The sequence below is a fragment of the Populus alba genome, chromosome 18, assembly GCF_005239225.2.
Source record: "Populus alba chromosome 18, ASM523922v2, whole genome shotgun sequence".
Taxonomy (NCBI): domain Eukaryota; kingdom Viridiplantae; phylum Streptophyta; class Magnoliopsida; order Malpighiales; family Salicaceae; genus Populus; species Populus alba.
In genome coordinates, this window is record NC_133301.1 from 13,486,640 (window position 1) to 13,499,379 (window position 12,740).

The following is a 12,740-nucleotide window of genomic DNA, read 5'->3' on the forward strand; positions in this document are numbered from 1 at the left end:
GCAATTCCGTTCTTCCTCCAAAGCACCTTGCGATAGAAGCATGGCATTAAATCATCCATGCAATCACACCACAGCTGCAGAGAGAACATGTTTAATACTCATTTGTACCCCTCTCTCTCTGCTTGAAATTATGTATGAATATTGTTAGGAGCCAAAGGCTCTTTATAGGGGAGAGACATGCATTGCCGTCCGCGGTGTTCATGAAAAACGGCGGCCATCTTTGTATCAAGTGGATCTTTCATGGAAGGTGACTCAGTCCATCAATTTGCCATGAAGTTTCAATATTTGTTTTTTGTTTTAGAAAAATGTAAAACTTCATTACACTTAAACCTAAAACTCGTTTAAACCTTAATGTTTCTTTTCTAAACCACTGTGAAGACAAGAAAGAAAGTAATTTTTGTCTCTTGCCACAAGAATCTACACAGGCAGTCATCAAACCTAACGATGGCCATCTATTAGGAAATTTTTTTCTTTTCTTTGTTTTTCATTGGCGGAGTCCGGCAAATCTTTCATTGTAAAGTTACATGCAGTTAAAAACTCAAGTGTACTTGTGACTCGATTAATCAGCGTAAAATCTAAGTTTAAATTAAAAAAAAAAAAAAACATATTTGAATTAATTCCTCCTTACTTGCCTGAATATAAACGCTTGCTTCATAATAACTCTCATGCATGTATTTAATACTCTGATTCCTATTAAAAAATCTTAAAATATTAATTGAGATTATATGAATAGTTTTATATGTTTCATCTATTACATTATATATTATTTAGAATTGTTGAGGTTTAGAACTGTCAATTTTGTTATTTTAAAAAAAATTTTACAGTGAACACCAAGAGGTTGACTACATCCCATTTTATCTAACAATTTTAAAAAATATTTTTAAAAAAATTTAATTTTTATTTAATTTTTTTTACTTTAAATTAATTTTTTTAAAAATCATCAACGACCGATAATATTTAGTCTATTTTCCCATTATAAACATTTTGTTTTTCTTCCTTATTTTGGTGGTTCCATGTAAGTTTCTTGAGCTGGAAACTGAACTAATACCATTATTTTTTTTTTTTTTAATGGAAGACACATTCAAGACGTAATACCACTTCATTTGCTCTATTTATCAACGGCATTAATTTAGGGGAAAAACAACTAAAAGACAGCTATAAGAATACATCTAATATTATCACACGTATCATTTCTGCATTTTTCATCAAAAATTGATTGAATATTTATTTATTTATCATTTTTAGTTTGTATTAACCAAGCAATATAAAAAGAAAATACAAAAAATAAAGTTTTTGTTTTCTTCCTTAATTTTGGTGGTTTTCATGAAGTTTCTTAGAGTAATGTTCCAGCTGGCACTCGGACTGATTGCATTATTTTTTTTTGCCGTGGGAGACACCATTCAGCGTAAAGACCACTTCATCGCTCTATTTTCCCAACATATTAAATTTAGGGCCGCAGGTGGTTAAAAACAACTAAAAGGCAGCCATAAGAATACATTGATATTGTCCACTTGCATCATTTTGCATTTGTCTCAAATTGATTGATATTTATTTATTTATCATCTTTTAGTTTTGTATTAACCACAATAATAAAAGAAAATAAAAATGAAGTTTTTGTTTTCTTTCTTATTTTGGTGGGTTTCCATGAGTTTCTTTGGAAGTGATTTTCCCAGCTAACACTTGTTAAGACTGATTGCATTATTAATTTTTTGCTGTGGGAGACACATTTTAGCGTAAAGACCACTTCATTGCACTCTAATTTTCCAACATATTAATTTAGGACAAAAACAACTGAAAGGCAGCCATAAAAATGCATTGATATTGTCCACTTGCATCATTTTGCATTTGTCTCAAATTGATTTGATATTTTATTTTTTTATCATCTTTTAGTTTGTATTAACCAACAATAAATAAAAGAGAATACAAAAATGAAAGTTTTTGTTTTCTTCCTTATTTTGGGTGGTTCCATGAAGTTTCTTTGGAGTGATTTTCCAGCTGGCACTGACTGATTGCATTATTTTTTTTTGCCGTGAGAGACACATTCAGCGTAAAGAACCACTTCATCACTATATTCTCCAAACACATTAATTTAGGGGCAAAAACAACTGAAAGACAGCCATAAGAATATATTGATATTGTCCACTTGCATCATTTTGCATTTGTCTTAAATTGATTGATATTTATTTATTTATCATCTTTTAGTTTGTATTAACCAACAATAATAAAAGAAAATACAAAAATGAAGTTTTTGTTTTCTTCCTTATTTTGGTGGTTCCATGAAGTTTCTTGAAGTAATTTCTCAGCTGGCACTGACTGCTTGCATTATTGTTTTTTGCTGTGGGAGACACATTTAACGTAAAGACCACTTCATTACTCTATTTTCCAACGCATTAATTTAAGGGGGAAACAACTGAAAGGCAACCATAAGAATACATTGATATTGTCCACTTGCATCATTTTCCATTTGTCTCAAACTGATTAATATTTATTTATTTATCATCTTTTAGTTTGTATTAACCAACAATAATAAAAGAAAATACAAAAATGAAGTTTTTGTTTTCTTCCTTATTTTGGTGGTTCCATGAAGTTTCTTAGAATAATGTTCCAGCTGGCACTGACTGATTACATTATTATTTTTGCCGTGGGAGACACATTCAGCTTAAAAACCACTTCATTGCTTTATTTTCCAACGCATTAATTTAGGGGGAAAACAACTGAAAGGCAGCCATAAAAATAAACTGATATTTATTTATTTATCATCTTTTAGTTTGTATTAATCTCTCAATTGATTATGTCTGATTTGACAATTAATCTTAATCTCACAAAAGTGTTATTCCTTATTATTCTTTCAAAGTTCCATGAAACATCAAATAATTCTTCACCCAATCTTATCATTTATTTATGTAAAATAGAATGGGTTAAATTTAATGTTTATAATCATGTCAAATTGCAACAATAAAATGAGATTAATTTTTAACCATCAAGTAGAGGATAATAGGATATTTTTAACCAACAATAATAAAAGAAAAAAAAAAAATGAACTGCTTAAAAAAGTTGGGAATAGTAGTCCTCTTCCCTCTAGTAGCCTCAGTTTTTTTAGTTTCAGAGAAAGATTTGTAATTAATTAATTACATATATAAGTTATTGTGTTTTTTTTTTTTGGCTGAGTGAGTCATAGGTAATACAAAAAAACATAATAATCTTAAAAAAAAGGATTTTTTTTAAAAAAAAATAGCAGCTGGGTAGAATTTTTTTTATTTATAAATTAGTATATTTGAGAACAAAAGACATAGTTTAAAATAATAGTGCTATTTTCAATAGCATAATATAATTAGTTGTGTTATTTTCAATGCTACAACCTGATAAGATTTAAAAGGTTACGGTACGGACAATAGTGTAATCCAAGAAATATATAAAAAATAAATTAAATTAAAGGTGTTTTATTTGTGACAAATCTTGATATAAATAAATATTTTAAGCGTTGAACTAATTCTAGCAACACAATCCTTTAAGTTGTACCAGGTTGCACTAATAAAAGTCGTATGATGTGTTAAATTCTTATTGATCACGCTGTACTGGTAGCATAAACCGTGCTATTTTCTCAAAAGAAAAAAAAAATGGGCGACTTTTATTTTTAAAAAGAAAAGAAAAGAAAAGATTATGTTGTTTCTACTATTCACTTCGCCTTAAGAATACTGATGAATACCCTTACACGACTCTCAAATATATGCATTGGTAAATTAAAAAATTCAAAAAATAAAAAAAAAAACCATTCCATGAAGGATATCTAATGAATTAAGATGTGGTTTGATATTATAGTAATAATTTTTTTAAAAAAAATATTTTTTATTTAGAAATATATTAAAATAATATTTTTTTAACAAAAATTTATTTTTGATATTAGAACATCTAAATGATCTAAAAACATCAAAAAAATTAATTTAAAAAATAAAAAAAAATAAATAATTATTTAAGAAAATACTTTTAAAACATGAGAATTAACGGACACTAAATATAAAAATAAATAAAAAACTGGTTATGTAGTTTATAATAACTAGAAATTTTAATTAATATTCAAAGTTTTATATAAAAACTGATTATATAATAAAAAAATAACATTCATTTTATAAATCCTATCAAAATATATGTAGCTTAATGTTTGAATTCAAAAATACTCCTAAGGCTTAATTTTTTTTTTCAAATTATTTATATTCATGATAAAAGGGTCATCAATAATAGGATAATAATTTAGTATTAGGCCTGATCGTGTGAAACCTAGTCCTCATTTTAGAAATATAGACATTAGATCTAAAAAGTTGTTTATGAAAAATTGGAAATTAACCCATTTATTAGTCATGTTCTAAAATAAATTCGTTCTCTACCACACACACATTCAATGAATCTTGATGAGATTGCATTGGTCTAGTCCAACTCACGTTCACATCAAGAAAGATATTCATACATTAAACTCATGTTAAAACAATCAGATTTACAAAATTTCTAATATAAAACATTATTCAGCATAAATAAAATTCATGTAAATCGCACAAAAGTATTGTGCAAATACATAAATCACATTGTGCAATCTAAAAAAACACTTCAAACATGAAAATTACACGAATAAGCATTTAAATAAATAAACAAGAGAAAATGATATGTTTACCCTTGGAGGAACGCAAGAAAAACACCATGAATAACAACATTGCGTGGTGCGCACGCGGTGGAACAGGACAGGCTGAAAAACAATAGGACAGGGAAAGTTGTATGGTTATGGTATTGGCCTTCAAATTGGCAGAAAAAAATAGATAATAGCTTAGAAAGATTTGATGTTAACTTTAAGAAAAAATAGATACGAAGTTTAATAGGTTAATTTGATTTGACTGATTAAATCAATTAATTTATTTTTTTTAGTTAGTTTTTTTTTTAATTTTATATTTTAATATCAATTTGATTAAAAATTAAACTTTATAAAATGTTTTGTTTACTTTTCATTAGATTATTATAATCTCATGAGAGATTTTTGTTGTGCCCCTCCTCGCAGAGCATTATTTATTGAAATAATGTTTTACTTTGTTATTTTTTTTTTAATTTTATTTTGTAATATTAAATTTTTTTTCTATTTTGTTATCATATTTTAAGGCTCTGAGGTCTGGTATTGCAGTTAAACTCACTTAAACTTGGGTCATACAAGTTTAATATTATAATTAATATTATAAATATTACTCATCGGTCAAGTATTATAACTAAATCCAAGATTCTTAAATATAATTTTATAAAAAAATCTAAAACTTTTAAATTTATTTTTTTTTAATTTTTTTATATAAAAAAATTGATCCATATCATACCACTGCCATGCAACCAGTGCCCTAATTAATCTTCGCTGCGCAAAAGAGGAGATTTGGGCATTGACTAGGAGTCAACTAACAAAATGAAAAGGCTTATCTTGTTTCTTTTTTTGAACGGCTGTGAAGACATGAAATATTTTGATCTTTTTAATATTCCTGTTCAGTCTACATCTATGAGCCGTGGTGTCTTGGCAGTTGAAATTGCAATATCACATCAAATGGCATAAATTTCCACGTACAGTAGAGTCTTCTTTCTTTGGCTTATTGGCCATTTCTTCGCTAGTGTTAACATTCGCATCAATCGAGATCAATATTTAATAGTGACTTTATTCTCTTTGTCTTATATTATAAAAATATTTTTAAAAAAAATTAATTTTTATTTATTTTAAATTAAATTTTTTATCTTTTGTAATACACTAATTTTTTATTTTCTTTTTAATAATACTTGTTTCTATGTTTCACTTTGTTTTAAGGATACCGATGAGTGTCCTTACACGACTCTCAAATATATATATCAGTAAATTAAAATAAATTAAAAATAAAAAAACTCTACCACGAAGGGCAATCTAATGAATTAAGATTATGTTTGATATTATAATAAATAAAAAAATTAAAATTTATTTTGGATGTTAACACATTAAAATAATTTAAAAGCATTAAAAAATTAAATTTTTTTAAAAAAGTTTAATATAAAATTTTTATACTTAATTAGTATTCAGAGTTTTATATAAAATGGTAATAGAAAAAAATAATATCTATTCCATGCTTCATATCAAATATAAGTAGTTTTAATGTTTGAATTCACAATAATCCTAAGCTTAAATTTTTTCTCCTAAACTATTATATTCATGATAAAATGGTCATCAATAGTAAGATAATAATTTAAAATAAAGCCTGACGTGTGAGACCTCCTCCTCACTGTAGAAATACAGGAAAATTGGGAACTGGCTCGTTTCTCAGTCATGTTCTAAAATAGATTCAATGGATTATATTCATGATAAAAGGGTCATCAATAATAGGATAATGATTTAGAATTATGCATGACGTGTGAGACCTAGTCCTCACTTTAGAAATATAGGCTTTTTTTTTATCATATTCTAAAATAGAATCGTGATCTACAACACACATTCAATTAATCTTGATGAGATTTTATTGGTCTATTACAACTCACGCTAATATCAAGGAAAATATTCATAGCAGCTGGTTTCCCAGGAAAGATGAATCCACAAGGCTTTTTCCAAGAAACTGCGGATGCTTCTCACCTGCAATATTATGAAAGAGAAGAAGAATGAGGCATTAAATAAATGTTTGAAATTAATTTTTTTATCATTTGAAGAGTGTGTAGTGCGGTAGTGAACATATAGATGGAGGGTGGCATTTATAAATCAAGCTAAACAACTGTTTTCGTTGAGCTAATTATCAGTCTAAGGCCATGTAAGGAAATTATGAGGACATTCTGAGAAAGGTTAGGATATCATACTCTAGAGCACGGATTTCTTATCGATCAAAATAATTTGAAAATATTAAAAAAATTAATTTAAAAAAAAATTAATTTTTTTTTTAATTTTTTAAAAAATTACTTTTAAAAATATAAAAATAAACGGATACTAAATATAAAAATAAATAAAAACTAATTATCTATTTAAGATAACTAAAAATTCTAATTAGTATTCAAAGTTTTATATGAAGGTCCGTATATGTAATAAAAAAAAACATTTAAGCAATCAAGATCAAATATAAATAGCTTGATGTTTGAATTTAGAATACTCCTAAGCTTAATTTTTTTTTCCCTAAACTATTATATTCATGATAAAAGGGTCTTCACATCTTAGGTAGGGATTTTATTTTTAATACAAAAATAATTTTTAAAAAAATAAAAAATATATTATTTTGATACATTTTTAAATAAAAAAACATTTAAAAAATAATTGTAACCACACTTTAAAAAGCAACCGTTGATATCAAAATAATTTTTAAAAAAATAAAAATAAAAATATTATTCTGATACATTTCTAGATAAAAAAACACTTTAAAAAAACAATCGCAACCACAGTTTAAAAAGCAATCGTTGATATCAATAATTTTTTAAAAAATAATAAAATACTATTTTGATATATTTTTAAATGAAAAATACTTTAAAAAAACAACCGCAACCACACTTTCAAACAGACTTAACTGGATCTTTTATGGAATCCGACTTGTGTTTCTCAATCCATCAATTTTCATGAAGTTTCAATTTTTGTTTTAGAACAATATTGTAAAATCATTACTCTTAAATAAAACTCGTTTAATCTCAAGACTTGCAGAAAACCATGAATACGTTGCGCTTGATTTTTAATTTAATTAAAGAGAAATATGGTTGTTTTTAATCTGATTAGAGAGAAATCTTAATTTGATTAGAAAGAAAGTAAATAAGATAAAAGAGAACTAGTTTTATTTTATTCTTCGTGCTCCCTTGTGTTCGATAACTTAATTGAAAATCAATAAATAAAAATGCATCATCGTGTTTGTGCTTTGTCGTCCAATAAAATGTATACTTCGCTGGTTGAGCAAGAAGCTATGGCGCAGTTTGGAAGTCTTCGTCGCATAAAAGACATTGACTTGGAGTCAACTGAGAAAATGAGCAACCTTTGGCTCTCTAGAAATAAATTTAAATTAATCCTCCGCCTTGCTAACGGCAACATCACATCAAATGGCAAGATTTTCCACGTACAGTGACAGCAAGAGGTCCATTAATTCAATGGTAACACGTTTGACTGTCCCTATCCAAGGACGGCTAGGATTTTTTCCTTAACTATTAAATAAATATATAAATATTTTTTAAAAATTAATTATTAATTCATGTACATGAATTTTTAAAGTTAATAGTAAAATTTTAATTCAAATACATTATCTAAAATATTAAAAAATAAATTTAAAAATACATAAAATTAAAATAAAAGTAAAAATAAAATCATTATTGAAGTTATATTGTTCGATATTTTGTGAAATATAATTCATATATAATCGAATCTGAATCAATATTATAACAACTTCTCTACTAGGATAAAATAACAATATCATATTAACTGGAAAACAAAGTAATTAAATTTTTATCTCTTTTAATTCCTCATTTCTTCACTTGATTCTTTTTTATATTATTATTTTATAAGTTGTACTTTGTAAGTTTACATGATTATTCTCTCATTTTTTTTTTTAAAGAAATTTTATGCTTTCCCCTTACATTTCTCTATTGATAAAATCTTTACCTGGACTATAACACACCCAAGCTTTTAACATGCATCCACCCTTGCCCCTATCTACCTATCTATCTTTCGCGCTGCTTCCACTCTTCCCTTTGCCTTTGTTTATTTTGAGGTACATTTTAGTGAAAAAAAAAAAAACAAGGTTTATATTTACGTCATTTGTTGATTTTTAAAATATTTATTATTTAAAAATATATTAAAATAATATTATTTTTATTTTTTAAAATAATTTTTTAACATCAGAACGATCTAAAAACATAAAAAAAAAATAATTTTAAAACAAAGAAAAAATAAAAATAAAAATATTTTCAAAAATACTTTTAAAAAGTAAAAATAAACGGGCACCAAGTATAAAATAAATAAAAAACTAGTCATTCCAGGTGAGGTAAATAGAAATCCTAATTAATGTTCAGAGTTTTATATAAAGAGTTTATCATATAATAGAAAAAACAACATTCATTTTATTTTTTCCCCTAAACTATTATATTCATGATAAAAGGATCATCAAATTTATGACAATAATTTGGGATTTGGCTTGACCGGTCATACCTAGTTCTCACTTTTGAAAATATGAGCATAAAAGTTAGTTATAGAAAATTGGGAATTCACCGTTTCTTGGTCATGTTCTAAAATAGATTCATGATCTACTACACACATTTAATGGCCCAACACATATTCACATAAAAAAACTATTCAGACATTAAATTTATGCTAAAAAAATTAGATTTACAAAATTTATAAATTTATGCTCATTATAGGACACCGCCCTGTACGTTGCCATTTGCGGTTCATTACACGGCGGTCCCATATTTGATAAAAAACTGCTTCTTATCTTGTCTATCAGCCGTGATTTCTGGGTAATTGAATTGCAATGTCACATTCAAATGGAATAATTTTCCACGTACAATAAAGTCTTCTTCCTTCGGCAATTAATTCTTCGACGAAATTCGCAACTGTTAGCATTGCATCCGTATACATCATTAAAGCAATAGGTTAATTAATTTAATGGTAACAAATACTACCATTTTTATTAAAATTATTCCAACTTGTAGGTGAACTTGGGATTTAGTTAATATGGATAGGCTAAAATTAAATTGAATGGAAGTTATTTTCAATTAACTTAGCATGTTCATCTAAAATTTAAAAACGCGAAGTTAACTTGTAAAATTACATATTAAATGTGTAAAATCACTTTAAATACTCAAGAATTTTTTACCTCCAGCCCTCAGCACCAGCACCAGCACCAGCCACCCATGCAACATTTACCATAGCCTCTCTTAATTTCTTTCTCTCAATCGTTTTAACAATCAACCATCACCAACAGCCCTCTCTTTTTGTTTTTATCGTTGACTGCGTCCTCTTCCCTAGCCAACATAAGTTCCAGACAGCAATTGTAAGTTATTCTGTATTTCTTTTTCTTTTTCCCTTTTGTGCACTGGCTAAGGATCATTTTACAATTACTGTTCTTTTTTATTTTCTTTTCAATTTATGAATTTCTTTCAAGTAATATACTTGTCTATTCAAGTATTTTTTTTTTTTTCTCTAGATTGAAAAGGGTCATTAGCCCTGGGCATGGAGTACTTGATTTTTAAGATCAAAATATGGCGGTGAAAAATGAATGCCTAATAAGGTGAAGACGGTGCTATACATTAGTCATTGCACAATATCTTCTTCATTTTCCCCCAACTTTTCAAGTATGCAATCTAACTATGGTTAGAATTGGATAGTTGCTCACTAATTTTTCTTTGAGACAATTATATACGATGTAAAAAAGCAACACACGATTCTTGTTCCTTGCACACAATTCAAGCTCTCGACCAAAGTTACTATAATTCTTATTCTTATTCCTTGCAGTTTTATGAGCCAAACGTAACCACCTTAACACACTATACCAATTAATTCTTTGTTTTAAATTTGTTAATTATTAGTTAATAAAAATCTACAGTCATTAATAATTATATTGTATTTTTAAGTTAAATAATTTTTTATTTAAAACATGTATTTTTAAGTGCTTGAATTATATTTAAGTTTTTATTGAACTTTGTATTTTAAAATACTTGAAATATATATATATGAAAAATTTTCCTTATGATTTTTTTTTTACAATCCAAGTTTATATTATATTTATCATGCCGCATCAAAAATATATTTTTAAACAACCTTACATAAATACATCAGAAGAAAATCACAATATAATAATATAACATTTGCAAATTTGGTCATTATCACAATTTAATTTAATTTATAATAATTTAAATAAAAAACTACAAAACTACTACAAGTATATCATTTTATTATTAAAATCACTTTCGAAAACAATTTTTAACGAATCACCTTAAAACTGCTTTTTATTCGATTATAGTTTTAACCATATGCATTTTATCCATCCAGCCACAACTAAATGATTTTCCTAAATCAATTTTTTTCCAGCCATAATTCAAAAGATCAGCACAAAACACACCCTAAATTTCTGCCCGAGGTCCAGGAACCCCAAATTCTACGAAATTTTTAGTAAACCTAGAGGCCACTGTTTGATACCAGCAATGTTTCCAAAAACAGAAAATATACTGTTACTGCTATCCTTGATTGAATCAAGTGGCCTACCAATCGCCAAGAGAGTGAGAAACAAAAGCACGAACACGATGAAATGTTTTATGGCATTCGCTGCCTATCTTTTAAGTCGGAAGGAAAATAAAAATTGTTGACCAAACGCCATTGGGCAAAATTCTCTTTCAAAACTTTTCTAGCCTCTCATATACAAGGGCTAAAAACATTTGGATGTCTAACCTGTCACGTGAAGATTCTTCATGAGAGACATTTGAGTCTTGAAAATGTCAAATAGCCAGTGTGACCCCTGGCATCAGCACATGGCCTAGCCTTGATTGTAGGAGAACTTGAGCTGTCCGGCACAGTGCTTCCTTCACTTGACCGTTGTCTCCTCTTGCACGGAGGAGACCCAACAAAAAGACCTTCATCGCCCTGGCAACTATCCATTTTCCCTTCGTGAACTTCAAATGTCCGAAGGAGAACCTCAAATGTCCTTATATCTATATGCCAACACATACACATTAGTGTACCGAAATAGATGCTGGATGAGCTTATAATAAACTGCTTGACCAGAACAAATATATAGAAAAACTTTTATCATGCAAACACTGCAAAGAGAGGGCGGAGAAATATCCTATATAGACTACAGAAATTTTAACAAATAAAATGTGTTTTCTAAAGAATTGATGAACCCATGACAGTATGAGAAATCAAATAAAGAACGGTTCCATCTTATTGGATGCTAGACTCTCTTTTTATAGGTACAAAGCCAAAGAGGTTCAGACAACAGTATTATAGATTTACCTCTAAAGTTTGATTTTAAAGCTTCACATGTGCGTTGTACTTGCTCAATGCAAGGTGAAAAGGAGCACAAAGTCCCATCTTGTTTCAACATTTTCCCAGCTGACAGAATGGCCAGCCATGGTTGGGGTAGGTCCAGAAATACAGAATCAGCCAACCCAGAATACTCATCTGGAAATCCCTCGCCTTGGATATCTCTTACTCCCACTGTAACTAAATTACCTACCCCTGTACTTTGAAAATCTTCCCTAAACAAATTGAAAAAATAAAAGCAAAGCTTTAATCTTATTACAATGATATCAAGTACAAAACAAACACAATGTTATTGCTGCCTCATTCTATATTTAAAGCTCGAATTGTTCACATGTTTGAACAAGTAATAAAAACAACCTAACATGAGTTGAGTTGAGACTTACTTGAAAGATATAAGATGGAAAAAAAGGTAAGAGGCGTGTTTACCTGGCAGAGGCAGCCCTTTTGTTGATGGAAATCAAAAGTATATACGTGTCCTGTAGGAGCTACAGCCCTAGCAAGAGAGGTGGTTAAAGATCCACTGCCAGTTCCAGACTCGAGCACCAAAGAACCAGGAACAATTTCCAAGTAGGTAATGAGAAAAGAAATATCAGCAATATACAGAATCTGAGTCCTGTGGCTTAAAACCAGAGTCCACAATTCAGGAGTTGGAGCTAATAAGTAAACAAAACCTCCTTTATTTACTTAAAACCTTGGACCCAAAAGGCTTTCCAATCCAATCCGAATGTTTAAAAACACCAAAACGATTTTGAAGCACTGATGTCTCACA

General features: G+C 28.1%; 1 protein-coding gene across 1 annotated transcript; it reads right to left on the reverse strand.

The window, feature by feature from the left end:
* Positions 1-11,085: 11,085 nt before the first annotated feature.
* LOC118057846 (uncharacterized) lies at positions 11,086-12,740 on the reverse strand (the record flags this gene model as incomplete). Its single annotated transcript, XM_035070557.2, is given in 5 exon segments — positions 11,086-11,637; positions 11,942-12,186; positions 12,398-12,414; positions 12,416-12,652; positions 12,654-12,740. Coding segments are annotated over 5 exon segments (828 nt in total), but the record flags the coding sequence as incomplete, so codon positions are not given.